General features: G+C 40.5%; 1 protein-coding gene across 3 annotated transcripts in view; it reads right to left on the bottom strand.

The window, feature by feature from the left end:
* The window catches only part of PCNT (pericentrin), a 184,941-nt gene that overhangs the window by 89,072 nt on the left and 75,102 nt on the right, over positions 1–20,767 (bottom strand). For 2 of the 3 annotated variants that reach the window (XM_089680884.1, XM_089680882.1), the window contains exons 23-27: positions 19,667–19,879; positions 4,773–5,002; positions 2,503–2,616; positions 1,398–1,418; positions 680–913 (exon numbers count right to left, since the gene is read on the bottom strand). In XM_089680884.1, coding sequence (XP_089537010.1) covers positions 680–913; positions 1,398–1,418; positions 2,503–2,616; positions 4,773–5,002; positions 19,667–19,879 — 812 coding nt within the window. The remainder of the gene's footprint in view (positions 1–679; positions 914–1,397; positions 1,419–2,502; positions 2,617–4,772; positions 5,003–19,666; positions 19,880–20,767) is intronic. The other variant, XM_089680885.1, reaches the window with a different exon arrangement.

Genomic DNA, 20,767 nt, shown 5'->3' with positions numbered 1-20,767 from the left:
TATAGAATACTGCCATGCAGACATTGCTAAAAAGAGAAGTTGGAAAAAGCATCCAGTATCAGCATAAGGTAAGGCATCTGAAAGGGCCTACACTCAACTCCAGAGATGCTCTCAGATGATGCAAAGACAAGTTGTACCAATGGGCCCATAATATTCTTTGACAAGTAACCCTGCATACTAATAAATAAATACTCTATAAGGCTCACTAAAAAATAAATAATAAAAAAAAAACCCTTTGATTGTGAACATACATAACAAAGAATTCCACATGTAGGTCTTTTAGACAGTTACATTTGTCCAGCGTGGACCACTGTAAATACCATATCTAGGCAAAGCATTCTCTGACGAGACGAGGTAGAGACCAATCACACTCTGCACCTCATCCAAGCAGAGAATGCTTTGCATTAATTAAAAAAATGTTAATTAAGCAGAAGTGCAGCCAAATGGTGCAGCACTCTGAATCAAGTGGAGATAACTGTAGTAGCAGTGTCTACTTCAGTGATTTCCAGATTCCAGGGGCATCGACCAGGTATGATTTATACATAGTTGCATTGGTCTAATGCAACTATGTAAAAAATACCCATGCCTGGAATTGTTCTTTAAGTTAACCCACCATATGAAATAGCGAACCATCCTTGCCAGATACAAGATACTTCAGAACACACATTTCTTTTCTTACCTGCAATAATTCCTTTTGTATCTTGTGCATATTCTGCAGTTCTGCTTCCAACTGGCTGCATTTTTTGGATGCATCTGCATTGCTCAGAGCAGCTTGCTCCAGTTCCTGTATTCTCATCAACATCTTGTCGATTTCGTCATTTCTTTCCGCTATTTGTTGCTCTAGGTGATCTTTTCCCTCAATCAGCAGGTTTAGGTCTACTTTCTCTTTCACATTTGTCTCCAAAGTTTCATCCTGTAGAAGGATCAAGAAGTGACAAATCCATCTAATGTACGCAATAACTCAACAGCTTAGTAATTGGTGGTGAAATGGGCCAGATAAAAAAGACACACAGAAATATTGAAAATTAGATTTATTGCTACACAACTACTACTCGAATACACATGCAATCAGGAAATACTAGATGTAAAGCATAGAAGAATGGTGGACGGAAATGCAAGTTATGGCCAACTGGCTGGTATGAAACTACAAACTCCAGCATGCGTTTGCGGAAGGAAAAGGGGGGGGGGTCAATAAAGCCACGAGGACGACTGTAGTTACACATTAGCTACAGAATGCCAAGGATTGCCTAATAGTTGCCATGCAGCACTATTAAACACAGCAGTCATTAATTGGAGGAAGATATCATGTAAGTGAATCATTCTGCATGTTATCAGCTACAATAATTTACATTAGAAGAAAACAGGTAGGTTTCTGATGAAAACCGAACCATTCATACCTGTTCACTCCAGTCATGGTGCTATTTCACCAAAAGAGAGAAGGGGAAAAGATGATAGAGCCATTAATCAACAAGTAACAATACTGACATACTGTACAGTATAAAGCAGAAAAGGCTGCCCTGGAATATTAGAGCATGGTCATGTGAGAAATCTAGTTATTTCATGATTTGATTTTACAGTGTATGATCAGACTCCATAGCCTTTTTAGCAGAGATCAAGTATCTGAATAGCTGGGCACTAGGTCATGTGACCAGCTATCACGGGATCCAAAAGCTATTAATAACTCAAGTCAAAGTAAATGTTTTAAAGGTTTCTCCAAAAATAGCAATGCTTTCACCAGGTGGAGAGTTAGTAATTTTGCTTTAAGGTATGGGAAAAAAAAAAAAAAAAAAAAAAAAAAAAAAAGTATGGTATGTCCATTTTTGTCCCTTTTTGAAAATGCTAAATGAATGACTGCACTTGGCTTTAGTGATTTTCTGACAGTCATTTATTCTGAACAAACTGTCAGAATTCATAATTTCTGGTGGTGTAAACAATGGCAACCCCATGCTTTTCTTACCACAGGGCCACTTTAAAAGCCAACTCCACATTTCATGTTGCATCCATATTTAGCAAGTAACACGAAACATATTTAGTCTGTGAAACCCTGGGAAATGAGAAGTGTGCTTACAAGCCGTGTCGAAAAAAAACTCTAGCCAATTTCTCTGTACATCTTCTATTGGAGGTGTGTGTGGGGGGGGGGGTTTGGGGTGTTAAGTATCATCTTAAAATCAGCTAACACACAAAAACACAGATTGCATTTTGTGCATTTCTTCTACACGTTTTATATTGATAAATGTTTTCATTGATTTGAACTAAAAAAAAAATCACGGAAAAAACCGCATAGGTGTGAATGCAGCCTTATCCATAACCAAAAAGGGTATGCCTTGAGTTGGGCCTCAATTTATAAATTCTGCACAACATTTTTAAGAACACCAAACAAAAGTTTAATAAGTAAAGATAAGAAAAAAAAGTGAACTGGGACTAAACACCAATTTCATACATATAAAACCTATCTACAGAATACAAAATGGGACAAGCATGCCCCACATTTGCTTTACTCACCCTGTATGTCCTGGAATCTCCATGGTTTTTCAATGCTTGTTTTAGCTGCTCCTCCAGATTATGGATCTCTTGTTGGAAGTCATCTCTCTCATGTTCACGCTCAACAGCTTGTTCCTTTAATGAGACATGAAGAATAAACAAGCATAATCCTATTATAACTTCAGTAAAAGCTTTAGCTAGTGCAGTCTTTAACTGCTTCCCGTCCCTACTGCTACAGGGCGGCACAGGTGTGCAAAATCACGTATATATACGCAACTTCGCATTTCCGGGTAGGGTAAGCGCACGAGCCCTACCTGTGCCGCCATTCGCTGCCGCAGCTGTCAATCACCAAGTCCCAGCCAGTTATTACTCTCTGGCACCTGGCGATTGCCGAGCATCTCCATAGCCATGCAAAGCCGTGTGCTTACAGTGAAGCATAAACACAGCCCCACAGTAAAACATACAGCATAGTTAACCCTTTGATTGCCCCACGTTAACCCCTTCCAGCCCAGTGCCATTAGTACAGTGTCAGTGCTTTGTATTAGCACTGATCACTGTACTGGTGTCACTGGGGATGTCAATGACACCAAGTCAGTTCACCCGCTGCATTCCCACTACAAGTCACTGATCGCCGCCATTACTAGTTAAAAATGTGTATCTATAGATATATATATATATATATATATATATATATATATATATATAGACACACACACACACTTGTAAAAGCTATAACTTTCACGTAAACCAATTAATTTACACATATTGAGATTTTTTTCTTTTCTAGCAGACATGTAGCAGAATACATTTATGACAAAATTTGTTTTTAAATTTTTTTACTGGACATTTTTAACAGCAAAAATTCAAGAATATTTCTCAAAATTGTCTTTTTTACAGCACAAAAAAATTAAAAACCGCACAGGTGATCAAATACCACCGAAAGAAAGCTCTATTCGTGGGGGGGACACACCTTTGTTTTTCCAGTACGGTTAAAGTAGTAGAATTAAAAACAAAAACAAGTAAAAACGTAACATACTTTCTCATCTATTTACTAATGCTAACAGCATAAGTATTAAAAATAGTTAAAGCAGTATTAAACACAAAAGCAAACGTTTAATATATTGCAGTTAACCAATTCTTAGATTTGATTGCTGCATTAGTTTACTATTTTAGGCTCTCTTAATCTGGTGATTCAGTCAGTGTTTTTCAAAAGCTCAAGCTCTCCAGCCAAATGTATCAGCTTACCTTGTTGAGACCATTCAACGACAGGGGTGATTAAAACGGTCAGCAAAAACGGTTTTCTGTAATCGATTATGAAGTGTTAGCTGGAGTTTGGCTTCAATTTGTTATTTGTATTCAAATCTGCTAAAAGATTTAACACTCCCAGACTGACAATGCTGCTGTCTGCTGTGCCCCCCTGTACTCATTCTTCCAGAGTGGGGTCTTACTAATACTGGTGTGTTACTGACCAGATCACCAGGTGAAAACAGAGGGAAAATAGCCAAAGAAAACAAATGCAGCCCCCAAAACTAATGATTGGTAAGCTGCAATATAATAAGATTTTTGGTTTTGTTTTAGTACCGCTTTACTGTTGATTGAGAGGGCTTAGTTCCACTTTAAGCCCAACTGAAGTCTTTTTTTTTTTTTTTTAATTATTGGTGTGAAGTTAGGCTGTATAACAAGTAATACATGTGACACTTTTTTCACACTTAGAACTGGTTTAGTAGCATGTTGGACTACTGGAGACCCACAGTGCTTCAAATCAACAATGCTGCTCAGGGAGTGTAAGAATTGTAAATTGGAGTACTGTGCAGAAGGTATGTTGTACTGTAGGGAGGCCCAGACTGCCACAAATGTAAGAAAGCAGAGATTAGGATCTCCAACATGCAGCCAGCACAGGGCAGCTTCATATAGTTCTAACCACTAATAAACATTCATTATTAAAAAAAAAAAAAAAAAAAAAAAAAAAAAAAAAAAAAAAAAAGAATCTTTACTTGTAAAAGCAGCCCAACCAGATAATAAAACCAAGATTATAATTGGGCTTTGATATAATGGCTACTTAAGGGCCAGTAAACAAGTGTGGTAAAGTTTTCTCTTTTGAACGTTTATAAACTGGTATTTTACATCTTTAATGTTATAAATGTAGTCTAATACTACATTTTATTCAAAAGATTTTTACACTCTAAAATTTAGTCTAAACTATTACTGAGTCACTTAATTGCCTCATTGAAAACTTCTGCAAGATTTAATATAACAATTTTATTCTTGGAATATAAAACTGAAATACATACATCCATAAATTGTCTCTGATGCTTTAGCTGCTTCTCTAGAGACTGAATCTGCTGCTCAAGATCAGTCATTTCACTTGTTTTCTTCAACAACTCCTGGTTACGAGCCATTTGGTCTTCCAGTTCCATTTCCAGGACCCTCATATGGGAAAGTAAGTTTGATCGGTCCTTGTCGGCTTGGCAGTGTAACTCAAGCTTCTCCTTTACTAAGCGCTGAGTTTCTTTCAGAAGCTCTGAAAACAAGAAAAAAATTGTAAAAACCCTCAAAAGTTACATAGCCCAAATACCAAAACAAGCACCCAATTCTTCCAGTAAGTCTACAAGTATACAGCAGACTGAATCACTACAAATGGTTTTGAGCCGTAGTTCCATTAAATCTCATTACTATAAATTATACACCATATTTCAGAACAAATTATTAATGTACAATTTACTTCTTTTTTAAGGAGTATTAAAGAACCCCTGGCATGACTATACACCACAGCTGATGTCCAATAAAAGAGATAAGGTATATGGCAGCAAACCAAAGTCCAATAATGCAAGCTCTGCCCACAAATAACATAAGAGCATCCTGAGATATGCGACTCCAGTAGAACCTTAAAACAGTATTAAGCTCAAAAGCAAACTACACTGCTCAAAAAAATTAAAGGAACACTTTAAACATCAGATCTCAATAGGTAAAAATATCATGCTGTATATCTGTACAGATATGGACTGGGTAATGTGTTAGGAATGTAAGGAAGCCCCATCATTTGATGGAAATGAAAATTAACCTACAGAGGACTGAATTCAAAAACACCCCGAAAATCAAAGTGAAAAAAAGATGCAGCAGGCTAGCCCATTTTGCTGAAATTTCATTGCAGCAACTCAAAAATGGTACTCAGTAGTTTGTATGGCCCCCACGTGCTTGTATGCATGTCAGACAACATCGGGGCATGCTCCTAATGAGACAGATGGTGTTCTGAGGTATTTCCTCCCAGGTGTTCTGGGGTATTTCCTCCCAGGTGTGGACCAGGGCATCAATGATCTCCTGGACAGTCTGAGCTGCAACCTGGCGGCGTCGGATGGACTGAAATATAATATCACATAAGTGTTCTATTGGATTTAGGTCAGACGAGCGTGGGGGCCATGCAATGGTATCAATTCCTTCATCCTCCAGGAACTGCCTGCATACTCTCACCACATGAGGCCGGGCATTGTCGTGCACCAGGAGGAACCCAGGACCCACTGCACCAGCGCAGGGCCAGACGATGGGTCCCAATACCGAATGGCAGTCAGCGTGCCATTGTCTAGCCTGTAGAGGTCTGTGTGTCCCTTCATGGACGTCTCCCTAGATCATCACTGACACCACCAAAATGGTCATGCTGAGCGATGTTACAGGCAGCGTAGCGTTCTCCGCAGCTTCTCCAGAACACCTCAAAGTTTAGATCCATGCTTCACGTGAAATTCATACATTATAGTTGACACCTCAGTGCTCTCACCTCCAATGCATGTTAAGCTGCATGTTTATTGAAATCTCTCCATCGTTGGTCTATCTCTTCCAACCACTAGGGACTGTCCACTCCTCCTCTCCTTTAGTAGATGTTAGAGTAGCCTTACCACATGTTTTGGAAGTCTAGCCAAGTACAGGACCCCAAAATCCAAAAAGCACCTTGGAGGCTTTTAAAGGGCTTTATTTCCCCATACCTTTTCCTGGCTACCTATCAGCTTTGGAGGCCCTGAAATGCCAGAATAGTTCAAACCCCCCCCCCCCCCCCCATGATCCCTTTTTGGAAAGTAGACATCCAAAAGAATTTGACAAGAAGCATGGTGAATATTTTGCAGGTCTCGTTTGTTGCCACAAATTTTTGGAAAATTTAGAAAGAAAAATGAACATTTTATTTTCCTCAAAACCTTGCAAAAAAAAAAAAAAATCTACAAAATACTCACCATGCCTCTTATTAAATTCCTTGGGGTGTCTACTTTCCAAAAAGGGGTCATTGGGATTTGTTATCCTGGCATTTCAGGGCCTTCGAAACTGATAGGTAGTGAGCAAGTAAAACAAAGTTACCCACCTTCAGGCTTTCAAAAGGGTCACTGGATTTCGGGCTTCTGTATGTGGCTAGGCTCCCAAAAAGTCTCACACATGTGGTATCTCGGTAGAAGTAGCAGAATGTATTTTGGGGTGTAATTCTACATATAGCCATGGCATGTGTGAGCAATATATAATTCAAGTGACAACTTTGTGTAAAAAAATAAACGTCATTTTTCAAAACTTTGTGGTAAAAAATAAAGTACTTCATTGACTTAACATGCCTTTCAGCAAATAGTCTGGGGTGTTTACTTTCCAAAAAAGGGGTAATTTGTGGGGGGATTGTGGTAGCCTGGAATTTTAGTGCCTCTGAAACTGTCATAGGCAGTGAGGAAATTAAATGAGGAATTTACGCACCATAAGGCTTTCAAAAGGGGTCACTGGATTTCGGGCTACTGTATGCAGCTAGGCTGCCAAAAAGTCTCACACGTGGTATCCCCATATTCAGGAGAAGTAGCAGAATATATTTTGGGGTCTAATTCCAATTATACCCATAGCATGTGTGAGCAAAATACCATTTAAATTACAACTTTGTGGAAAAAAATTAAAAAAATTTTCCATGGACTCAACATGCCTCTCAGCAGATAGCTTGGGGGGTCTACTTTCAAAAAATGGGTCATTTGGGGGTGTTTGTACTTCCCTGGCATTTTTGCACCTCAAAAAATGTGATAGGCAGTCAGAAAGTAAAAGCTGTGTAAATTCCAGTATCTATAACAGTTTGTAGACGCTATAACTTTCACACAAACCTATTAATATACACTTACTGGGATTTTTTTTTTCTTTCTAACAAAGCCATGTAGCAAAAAACATTTTGGCCTAAATTTATGACAAACTTTATTGGATTTTTTTTTTATAACTGAAAATTTTGAAAAAAAAAAAAAAAAAAAAACCTCATTTCGGTCTTTTTGTTTATAATGCAAAAAATAAAAAAACCCAGTGGTGATCAAATACCACCAAAAGAAAGCTCTATTTGTGTGAAAAAAAGGATACATTTCGTTTGGGTGCAGCATTGCACGACCGCGCATTAGTTTAAATAGCACAGTGCTGAATAACAAAAACTGGCCTGGTCAGAAGAGGGTAAATCTTCCGGAGGGCAAGTGGTTAAACTGTAATGCAATATTTAAGCATTTCTTTAGAATTTCCCAAATATATTATATACTCCTGGAGTAATAATCTAACATTTTGAACATGCATTACAGGCAGATCTAACCGTTGTGATACACAAGCTGTGTTAATTTTAATATCAAATTTAATATCAAAATTTAGTTTAAAAACTAAAATGGCACAGACCATTCTTCCGCAACATGCCTTGAATACAACAGTTTTGGAAAAATGGTCAAACTACTAGGTTTAATTCTGCTGCAGCAAACAGCAAGAAGACAGGCTTTTATTGCAGAAGAGACTTGCAACATCTCTTCTGCAATAAAATGCCTTCACCTGCTTGCTCACCGTCTGATGCTGCAAATGGACCTGTATTTGTGAAGCTCAGCTTACTGCGCCAGGCCAGTCTGTATGCCAGAATGACTACCTCTTCCATATGTGCAGGAGTGATGTCACCCTAGGCCAGCCAACAAAGACAACTGAAGACCAGCGCACAGGCAAAGATGCCAAGGAGGGACTATACAGTTGGGGGGGAAGGCATGTACCTCACTTACTTTAGATCCGATTTAAGAATGAAGATAGATGTGGACTGTTTGCCATGCACATCTGTGCTAGATTCTTTCAGATCCAGTTTTGATGAATTCCCCTCTCACTATTTAGAGGAGGCAAACCTACAGGCAGGTAAGCCCAATTCCAGCTAAATCACTTCTTGTCTAAAAAGAGTAGGGGGAATACATCCCCCCTTGAAGCAAGTCTATAAGAAAAAGTATTACAATGTTTTAGAAAGTTCCATTTGGGAATAAAAAAAACTGGCATTTTTTTTTACCAGACACCCTGAAAAAGGAATTTTTTTGCTTACCTGTACATTTTTTTTTTATATTGGAGTACAGTATGGGACACAGGCTGGATATGTATATATCCTGGTTGTAGGCTGTTGTTATCTTCAGGTGACTGGACACTGGTAAAAGCTTTGCAGGGCACGTCCACCTGGACATACTACAACCCCACCCCACGAGTACTCAGCTTTGCTGCAAGCAATGCAGAGTAACACAAACAGAGATGAAAGTGGCCATTGTCCTGTACTGTGCCCCAATATATGCAATTTACAGGCAAGTCAAAATTAATTTATTCTTACAGCTGAATTCAAGGAAATCAGCCACTTTGAAAAATATGCAGGCATACTACAACTTAAGTCCAACGAGGTGCATGCTGTGACAAACGCGGTGCCCGACCCCTGCCCTTCTCACCATCTCCTGACAAAGGACCAGCTAATATCACACTGTCACTTACATAATGTTATTCTCAGCTGCACCCTGAACAAAGATTTTCTGGCTTGCGGGACCACAATCTAAGTGCCAGCAGACAGAGTGGTTGACACTGGGTTTAGTTACCCAAACAATTGGCCCTTTAAACTCCAACCTGCCACCAGATCACTTTGGGCCTATCAACCTTTCACAATATTAGCAAGAGCAAATGTGAACAATAAAAGTCTGCACACAGTCACCACAGACAGGTATATATATTCAGAGATTTGTCATATACAATAGCCCTCTTCAAGAGACATGGATTCTTTTAGCTTGCATTAAAAGCCATAGGGACAGTTTTAACACTTTTCAAAGAGTTTAATAATGAAAAGGTCAAAATGGTGCAAATAAAAGGGTGTTACAAAGAAATAAAGAAACCATAAACACAACAGTGAATTAAGGAATTTTAAGGTGTTAGCTCTCATAACTTGACAGATGTTCCTTGGTTGACGGTAACATGAGAGCTTGACAACAAGTCCTCAAATTCTTTTTCTGTGGTATCAAAAGGGGTGTTAACAGAAACCATTTGACCAATCATCTGGTTTAAGGGATGGGTGCTGGAAGGTCACGACGTTTATGACCAAGTCCCAAATTCAGTTTTATACTAAAAATAATTATAATTCTTGTTAAAGCATCTTCCACTATCTACAGGTTGCATTCTGGAAACTGGTTGATTGTTTAGAATTATATAGAATTATATTTCGTGTTCAGAAATGCCAAACACAGTATTTCAGATGGGTCTGTCACCCAGGAGGGAGGAGACCGCTTTACCCACTTTCTTGGGGGGGGGGGGGGGGGGGGTGTTTCAGAACACCTGGTTGAACGAAAAAGAAAAAAATGTTTATCCCACATAAGATAGAGATTTTTTTATATTATATACACACACATTTTTTTTTTTACATATATATTTACACACACTGCTAAACGTACATTAGTACACCCCAACAGATTTGTCAAAAAAAGAACAAAAAAAAAAAAACTTTCCTTTCAGAATCATTTTTTACGGCACATTATACTACAAAGTATTCCCACAAATGCAGGCCATTGAATGCAAACGATTTAATTCGCACACACAAAATACACCCAATGAAAGTCTTTAGAGAAAAGCTACATTTTAGACAACAAAATCTTAAGAATTCAACTACAGGTGAGTCTATTTATTCATTAAACAGGTGTCCAGCAGAGTCGATTCTAAAAAGGGCATTACTTAAGCAAGCCATATATGGCTCGAATTCCAAACAAATTTTTTTGTTAGAAAAATGGGAAATTTTGTGCGTTTTGTAATCCGATGGTGCCACCACCAATTTTGAAATTCGACCAAGCCTTCAATTTTACCTGATGTTGCTACAGAAAAGAATTTTAGTGGCCAAGAATTTTGTTTTCTTTCCAGGTCACAGCTCATGCTCATTTCTTTTTCAATTATATTTCCCGCACGAATCTCCAATCATTGATTCAAAATTGTTCATTATCAAAAAAAATTTCCAACATACCCAATATACTACTCAAATTCAATAGTCACATGAAAATTGGCCATTTCTGTGACCCACTAATGGAGCGAAATTCGACCGAAAATTCTTAGAAAAGATTTTTTGAAAGAAAGTTATTCCGGAATTCAACGCACATATGACCGGCTTTAAAGAAAACCCCTTTCCATTTCATGCTGTCAGCAATGGCACCACATGAAAGAGAAATGTCACAACGCCTGAGAGCAAATAATTTTTTTTAATTTATTTTTTTTTTACACAAGAAAGCTGAAGGCTACAAGAACATCAGCAAAGCTTTCACTTATCAGTCAGTATAGTGTAGCAAAAGTGATACAAAAATGTAACAAAGATGGAATTTCAACCATCTCAAAGAGATGTTCAGGCCATCCAAGGAAGTTAACACCTCAACAGTAGCATCTTCTGATGAGAAGGGTTGAAGAAAAATCGCCATGCAAGTTCACTGTAGTTAGCTAAAGTAGTAGAAAGCCAAACTGGGGTGATTGTTTCCCGTGACACAATACGGCGTACACTGCAGAGGAATGGCTTCATGGGTGTCCTCCACGGAGGAAGCCTTCCCTAAAGCCCACACACAAAAAAGCCCATCTAGAATTTGCCAGGGCCCTTGCTGAAAAAGAAGACTACTGGTACTCCAGAGTGATGAGACCAAGATAAAAATGTTTTTGGAACTGTTGGCTTCAAAACTGTATGGCGTCACACTGGTGGAGTACAAAGAAAAATGCATGGTGCCTACAGTGAAACATGGTGGTGGCAGTGTCCTTCTGTGGGGCTGCATGAGTGCTGTATGTGTCAGGGAGCTTCATTTTAATGATATCATGAATTCACAGATATACTATTCTATATTGAAAGAAGACGCTACCATCACTCCGTGCCCTTGGTCATCGTGCACTTTTCCAACATAATGATCCAAAACACGCATCTAAAGCCACTGTTGCATTTCTGAAGAAAAACAGGATGAAAGTGATCCAGTGGCTAAGTATATCTCCTGATCTGAACCCAAATGAACACCTATGGGGAATTCTGAAGAGACAAGTTGAACATCACTCTCCATCCAGCATCCAGGCTCTAAAAAAAGAGGTAATTCTTGAAGAATGGAAAAAGATAGATGTTGCAATATGTTGCCAACGTGTTCATTCCATGTCTAGAATTCTTGCTGCTGTCCTTACAAATCATGGAGGTCATACAAAATACTAGATGTAGCAGATTTTGTTAATTAACAACAGGTGCACTAGATGGGCAAGAATGAAACAACACCCACAACAGGAATGGTTTTATAGGTGGAGGCCACTGAAATTTTCCCTACTCGTCTATTCTGACGGTTTTCCACTAGTTTAGCATTTAGCAAGGGTCAGTGTCCCTACTGGTTGCATGAGGCAATACCTGGACCCTATAGAGGTTGCACAGGCAGTCCAACTCCTCCAGGATGGCACATCAATACGTGCCATTGCCAGAAGGTTTGCTCTGTCACCCAGCACAGTCTTGGAGGAGATTCCAGGAGACTGCAGTTACTCTAGGAGAGCTGGACAGGGCCATAGAAGGTCCTTAACCCATTAGCAGGACCTGTATCTGCTCCATTGTGCAAGAATGAACAGGATGAGCACTGCCAGAGCCCTACAAAATTACCTCCACCAGGCCACTGGTGTGAATGTCTCTGACCAAACAATCAGAAACCGGCTTTATGAGGGTGGCCTGAGGGCCTAACACCCTCTTGTGGGCCCTGTGCTCATTGCCCGGCACCATAGAGCTCAATTGGCATTTGCCACTGACATTGGCACCCTGTGCTTTTCACAGATGAGAGCAGGTTCATCCTGAGCACATGTGACTGACATGAAAGGGTCTGGAGAAGCCGTGGAGAACGTTATGCTGTTCATCATGACCATTTTGGTGGTGGGTCAGTGATGGTCTGGGAAGACATATCCATGGAGGGACACACAGACCTCTACAGGCTAGACCAGCAATGGGCAAACTACGGCCCGGCGGACCTTTTAATCCAGCCCGCGGAGCTAGGCTCCCGCTAGGCTCCTCTCACAGTCCGCCCTGAAGACCGGTGTAGCATGAAAATCTGTCTCCTATGAGGATCTGTCCCCCTCGACGTATCTGCGAATGTGCCGGAGATCGCCGATCGGCTGCTAATGCCTGAAACTGGCACATGCGCAGATACGTCGAGGGGGACAGATCCTCATAGGAGACAGATTTTCATGCTACACCGGAACGGCGCGGGAACACGGCGAGAGGAACGCGCGGAGCAAAGGTAAGTGAATTGACACAGGGGGGACTTGGGGACTTAATATGGGGGATGAATTACTATATGGGGGATGAATTACTATAGGGGGGATGAATTACTATAGGGGGGATGAATTACTATACTTACTATGGGGGAATATTACTATACTTACTATGGATGACACATACACATCATTCATCTACTCTTGGTTCGACCCCCGGGTCCAATATATGAACCCATTGCGGCCCTCAAGTCAAAAAGTTTGCCCACCCCTGGGCTAGACAATGGCACCCTGCCAATTAGGTATTGGGATGAAATCCATGGACCCATTATCCAACTTGTGCAGTGGGTCCTGGGTTACTCCTGGTGCACGACAATGCCTGGCCTCATGTGGCGAGAGCAGGGTGGATAAAAATCAATGATAAAAAAAAAAAAAAAAATCGGAAGAAAGTGAAACTAAGTGTGAGGAGGAAGGGGCTGACAGTCTAAGTTTCTTAAAATATATATATTTTGTTTAGCCAAATTAGTTAAACATGGATGTTTGTTTAAGCAAATAACATATGCTGTAATGTTATTGTTTCAGATGAATAAATCTATTTAAATTGTTATTATTAAGGTAATGATTATTTTTCTCCTTCCTAAGTACAACAGAAAAGTTGTCCAAATATAAATGATTAACCTATTAAACTGGGGATAAAAAAAACTAATATGAAAAGTTATTCTAAAAATCTTCATCTACTTGCATATTAAAGTTATACCAGCAAGAATTAGTCTATGTAGAAAACTATGATTTAAATCAAGCCTGACTAGTGATTTAAATCAGTTTGATTTAAATCAAATCCACCCTGGGCGAGAGTATGCAGGGAGTTCCTGGAGGATGAAGGAATTGATACCATTGCATGGCCCCCACGCTCGCCTGACCTAGATCCAATAAAACACCTTTGGGATATCATGTTTCGGTCCATCCGACGACGCCAGGTTGCACCTCAGACTGTCCAGGAGCTCAGTGATGCCCTGGTCCAGATCTAGGAGGAAATACCCCAGGGCACTATCTGTCGTCTCATTAGGAGAATTCCCCGTGGTCAGGCATGCATACAAGCACGTGGGGGCCTTCCAAGCTACAGAGTACCATTTGGAGTTGCTGCAATGAAATTTCAGCAAAATGGACTAGCCTGCTGCAGCATTTTTTCCACTTTGATTTTCAGGGAGTCTTTGAATTCAGTCCTCTGTAGGTTCATAATGTTAATTTCCATCAAACAATGGGGCATCCTTCTGTTCCTAACACATTACCAGTCCATATCAGTAAAGATATCCAGCATGATATTTTTCCCCATTGAGATCTAATGCGTTTTCAAAAATGTTCCTTTAATTTTGCGCAGTGTATATACATTTTTTTTTCAAAAAGTTAGGAGTTAGAATAAAAATAAAATAAAAAGCACACAACACCACGCACACCATGATACAAAATCTTCTACATGGAAGCACTGAACTAGTAACAATGACTTTACAAATATCTGCTATAGAGAGAAAAGGTCAAATTCCAATAAACCTATAGAGAATATAGCAGCTAATATATGGCATGTTTGGATAGACTAGTATATTCCAGCTGCATGCATGCCAATAAACCAGCCCCATGATGCTTTCAAGGATGTGCCTATATACATTCAACTTTACCACCAGGCACATTTGCTCACTGGAACCAGCTTATGTCAGGCTCCCACTGGTGAACAAAGGACAAAGACTATGCTTTCTTCTGCCGAATTGAACTCTAAAGAAAGAGGTTGCACTGAAATACAGGTGCACTATGCAGAAACAACTTGACAGATTCTCCTTAGAACATTTTATAAAATCCATTACCATCAAGATATCACCAGCTTTCATGACGTCTAATGCCTAAGTACACACAATCAGAAAATCAGAGAACAAAAATCGCTTTCAGAGAGATCGTACAATAATCTGATAATTAGTACATTTTAAATGGAGATATGCATGAAAATTTCTCACACAATAATAGAGCGAATGATTTTCGTTTTATCAGTAGAGCATACGTCAAAAAAAAAAAAAAAATTCAAGAGACCAAGACCACGCATGCTCGGAAACAAAAAAAGGGAGTACATTTTAATACATTACATCAGTTCCTGAAGAAGGTTTTTTGCTGTGCAAGAATTTTCTTAAACTTTAATAATGTCTGCATTTTCAATATGAGGCTAGCATGCAAAACGACAGACGACTGAACGAGACATAAGGAACTGCATTTGCTTCAATGTAACCTCTCGCTCATGCCTCATTGTACACAAATAGCAAGCAGCATTAGATTTAACAAAACCAATTCACTACCCAGGGACACTCTGAAGTTATTATATAGGGAAGGTTGGTAGCACAAGACCCTATGACCAAATTAAAAGGGCCCATAAAAGATGTACATGTGCAGAAGAAAGAAAAATATTTGAGGGACGCAGTCTGGTCTCGATCCGAGATGGCCACCTAGTCTCTGAGCTCCCTCGCCTCGTGGTCCAGCACTCTCATCAGTAATGGTATACCGCAGCCTAACCATGGGAAATAGCTCTTCTTTCCTTGCAGCAATGACAATTCAGGCTAGACAGCATCTGATTGGTTAGCAGCTGACCAATCAGATGCCATCTAGCCAAATCTGTTATCTCTGCAAGGAGAGGAAAGAATCCCCACCGCTTTCTCTCCTCATCTAATAGTGACACTCAGCATGGAATGCCTGCAGGGAGGTTTCGTGCACAACTTCTGTGCAATCTCGGGCTATAGATTGTAAGCTCTAATGAGCAGGGCCCTCTGTTTCCTCTTGTACCAAATTGTATTGAAACGGTTTTATGTCTACTTTCATTTTGTAAAGCACTGCGCAAACTGTTGGTGATATAAAAATCCTGAAGAATAATAATAATAATAATAATAATAACTGACAAGCCTGGGTTCACAAAGAAGCAGTGGGGAAACAGCATGCAATTTGGAAAGGAATCGCATGCTAATCTTTGCAGCGCAATTTGCACTGCACGGTATCAGCTAAGGCATCTGGAGTATTTTCATGAAAAAATACTCGGTGCACACACACACACACACACACACACACACACACACACACACTATTGGTCACCATGAATGATGTGTTCAAAATACCCCAATGTCAAACTATATATATATAAATATTCAAAATCCTTCAGAATAAATCCATACACTCCAATAAAGTCTTCTTATAGTCCACCAGTCAGTGTTTGATCAATTCTCAATGTTCCTCAAACCAATACATCCACTTCAACTCTTAGTACCTCAAAACAAATAAACTAAACATAGTGCATTATCCTTCAACGCAGATGATATTGGTGCGTGTACATCAAAATAGGTGTCCCAGTGATCACATGTACATCCAGTGACTGGAGTTCCTACCCGTACCCAAAGTTAGTAAAAAATTGCTTGCATGTTACACACTCCTCCATACACTGTGAATATGTGCCACACCACACATCAGCCAAGATGGACAGGTAGTGCAGGATTAATAAAACCAACAAAATCTCATGCTCCAGGAACCTGATGCCACTGCGAGGTCAGCTATCCTTCATATACTGTAAATCCGTGCCACGCCAAACATAAATAAGTGGTCAAACATCAATGTGTGGTCTAAATAGTATAACACCTGTCAACCCATATACCTTACCAGATTGACAGGTAGTGCACTCAGGGTTCATGCTCCAGGCTTTTGCTACAAGTACTCTGAAATCAGCGATGTAAATGCCCATAATGGAAATACAAGATCATCGTATAAAACCTTCTTAAAACTTGAATATTTATTAAATGCGCTTCCAAAAAAATGAGTAAATGCAGCATTAAAATCAGCCTTTTAGCTGATTGTCTCCTATTATCAGTCCGGACCTCATCCAAGATGGCCACCGCGATACTTCCAGTAACGTCTGATGTCGCTTGCTGACACATTTCATCATCCCGACTTTTTCAAAGGGTGACAAAACACTTCTCCATGACGACATCACAGAACTGGTGGATGTTAAGAGACCTTGCGCTCCTTCACCTTCCATTTGAGAATTCCCCACAGATGCTCAATACGGTTTAAGGTCTGGAGACATGCTTGGCCAGTCCATCAACTTTACCCTCAACTTCTTTAGCAAGGCAGTGGTCATCTTGGAGGTGTGTTTGGGATCGTTATGTTGGAATACTGCCCTACGGCCCAGTCTGCGAAGGGAGGGAATCATGCTCTGCTTCAGTATGTCACAGTACATGTTGGCATTCATGGTTTCCTCAACGAACTGTAGCTCCCCAGTGCCGGCAGCACTCATGCAGCCCCAAACCATGACACTCCCACCACCATGTTTGACTGTAGGCAAGACACACTTGTCTTTGTACTCTTCACCTGGCTACCGCCACACACGCTTCTCACCATCTGAACCAAATAAGTTTATCTTGGTCTCATCAGACCACAGGACATGGTTCCAGTAATCCATGTCCTTAATCGGCTTGCCTTCAGCAAACTGTTTGCAGGCTTTCTTATGCATCATCTTTAGAAGAGGCTTCCTTCTGGGACGACAGCCATGCAGACCAATTTGATGCAGTGTGCGGCGTATGGTCTGAGCACTGACAGGCTGACCCCCCACCCCTTCAACCTCTGCAGAAATGCTGGCAGCACTCATGTCTATTTCCAAAGACAACCTCTGGATAGGACGTTGAGCATGTGCACTAAACTTCTTTGTTCGACCATGACGAGGTCTGTTCCGAGTGGAACCTGTCCTGTTAAACCGCTGTATGGTCTTGGCTACCATGATGCAGCTCAGTTTCAGGGTCTTGCCAATCTCCTTATAGCCTAGGCCATCTTTATCTAGAGCAACAATTCTTTTTTCAGATCCTCAGATTTCTTTGGCATGAGGTGTCATGTTGAACTTCCAGTGACCAGTATGAGTGAGAGCGATACCACCACATTTAACACACCTGCTCCCCATTCACAACTGAGACCTTGTAACACTAACGAGTCACATTGGGCCCAATTTGGACATTTTCACCTATGGGTGTACTCACTTTTGTTGCCAGTGGTTTAGACATTAATGGTTGTGTGTTGAGTTATTTTGAGGGGACAGCAAATTTACACTTACACAAGCTGTAAACTCACTACTTTACAATGTTGCAAAGTGTCATCACATGAAAAGATATAATAAAACATTTACGAAAATGTGAGGGGTGTACTCACTTCTGTGAGGTTATGTATGTATGCATGTATAAAACACATATACATACACACATCTATATTGTTGAAAGTATTGGGATGCCTGCCTTTACACGCACATGTACTTTAAAAGGTATTCCAGTCTTAGTCCTTAGGGTTCAATATTGAGGTGGCCCACAATTTGCAGCTATAACAGTTTCAACTCTCCTAGCAAGGCTGTCTACAAGGTTTAGGAGTATGTCTATGGGAATGTTTGACCATTCTTCTAAAAGCACATTTGTGAGGTCAGGCACTGATGTCGAACAAGAAGGCTTGGCTCGCAGTCTTTGCTCCAATTCATCCCAAAGGTGTACTTATCCTGTTGAGATCAAGTCTCTGTGCAGGCCAGTCAAGTCCCTCCACCCCAAACCTGCTCATCCATGTCTTTATGGACCTTGCTATGTGTACTGGTGCCCAGTCATGTTGGAACAGGAAGGGCCTATCCCCAAACTGTTCCCACAAAGTTGGGAGCATGAAAATGTCCAAAATGTCTTGGTATGCTAATGCATTAAGAGTTCCCTTCACTAGAAAGAAGGGGTCAAAGCCCAATCTCTGAAGACCACCACCACATCATGATCTCCCCCCCACCAAACTTTACACTTCGCACAATGCAGTACAGTTCTCCTGGAAACCGCCAAACCCAGACACGTCCATCAGATTTTCCAGACAGAGAATTGCGAGTTGTCACTCCAGAGAACATGCCTCCACTGCTCTAGAGTCCATTGGCGCCGAGCTTTACACCACAGCATCCAACGCTTTGCATTGCACTTAGTGATGTAAGGCTTGGAAGCAGCTGCTCAGCTATGGAAACTTATTCCATGAAGCTGTCTATGAACAGTCGTTGTGCTAAACTGAAGACCACACAAAGTTTAGAGGTCTTTGGCTATTGACTCTGCAGACAGTTGGAGACTTCTACACACTTCAGCATGCGCTGACCCCACTCTGCCATTTTACGTGGCCTACCACTTCGTAGCCTTGTTGCTGTTCCCAGTTGCTTCCACTTTGTTATAATAACACTAACAGTTGAGCGTGCAATATTTAGTAGCGAGGAAATTTCATGGATGGACCTATTGCACAGGTGGCATCCTATCACGGTACCACGCTTGAACTCATTGAGCTCCTGAGATCGAGCCATTATTTCACAATTGTTTGTTGAAGCAGTCTGCATGTCTAGGTGCTTGCTTTTATACACCTGTGGCCGTGGAGGTGATCACCTGATATATATATTTTAGTTTATTACACACACACACCTCCATCCACTGTATATTGCTTCTTCAGAGTACAGCTTACATAGATAAAAATTCCTAAACTTGCATTTGTCCTAGATCCAACCTACTCTGGTTGCATTTCCAAAGCTAGATGAATGGCCAGATATGTATTTTCATCTGTGCTTAACTGCTAACGGCTTGGGTACTTTAGAAATAGGAAATTTTGTTGCATACAAGATGACAGTAGAGAGTCTTACCAATTTCAACATCTTTCTCATTACTTGATAGGACTTCCTGAAGCCTCTGCAACAACTCTTTCTCTTCCCCAAGAGCAGAGGGCTCCTCTGTCAAGACTTTCAACTGCTCGCGGGACTTCTCCAGTTCAACAACAAGCTGGTGCTGAGAAGTCTCTTTTATTGACAATGCTTCTTCCAGGGAAGCTTTCTCCGTTGCATAACCTTCAATAAGCCCTGTATCACACAACAGATAATGATTGAAGCATAAATGAATAGAAAAAGGGTTTGCTATACAAAACAAAAGCACAAAAAAACAACAACTATAATCATATGGCATTTTCAAAGTCTTCAGGTCACTCAAAACCCTTAAACCCCCACTTTTTTCTTTTAATAAGCCAGTAGTTTTCAAGTTGCAAGGTACAGAATTTCACAACTGCAGGCCACACAGCGTTTTGTATATTTAATGGAAAACAGAACTTTCAGACTACAAACATTGTATAGGAAATGAGAGTCAGAGACTATGGACATGCTACAGGTTTGGTGGAAAACTAAAAACATGCTTCAGATAACAGTAAGACTGGGGACATGTTACATTAGGTCACAGAAAATTGCTGCTGTACCCATTCCCGCTGCAGATATAAGGAAGGGTATTAACCGCTTCCTGTCCGCCTATAGCAGAAGTACTGCACACACACACGCTCTTTGGCATGTCAATCACTGGGTCCCGGCCGCCGATTCTCAGCCAGGACCCTGATCGTCGGCAGAGCTGACAAGAAAAAGGTCTGTGTGTAAACTCAGAGCTCTGTCAGCATGAACAGGCTGCTTTGTATTGCTCTGTACAGCACAGCAATAAAAAGCAGATTGTCTACATAGTAAAACACACACAGCACATGGTTATCCCTTAGATCGCCCCAGTTGTTAACCCCTTCCTGCCCAGTGTCATTAGTACAGTGACAGTGCTTTTTATTAACACTGATCACTGTATTTGTGTCACTGAGGATGTCAGTGGCAGTTAGTCAGTTCTCACCCAGTGTGAGAATGCCTGCCGCAGTGCCACAATAAGTCGCTGATCACTGCTATTACTAGTTAAATAAATACCAGCATATTCAAAATCGCCATTTG

The sequence above is a fragment of the Staurois parvus genome, unplaced genomic scaffold (assembly GCF_062004578.1).
Source record: "Staurois parvus isolate SC_StPar_1 unplaced genomic scaffold, SC_StPar_1.0 ptg000251l, whole genome shotgun sequence".
Lineage (NCBI taxonomy): Eukaryota > Metazoa > Chordata > Amphibia > Anura > Ranidae > Staurois > Staurois parvus.
The sequence above is the reverse complement of the archived record's forward strand: the minus strand, read 5'-3'. Positions and strand labels throughout refer to the sequence as shown.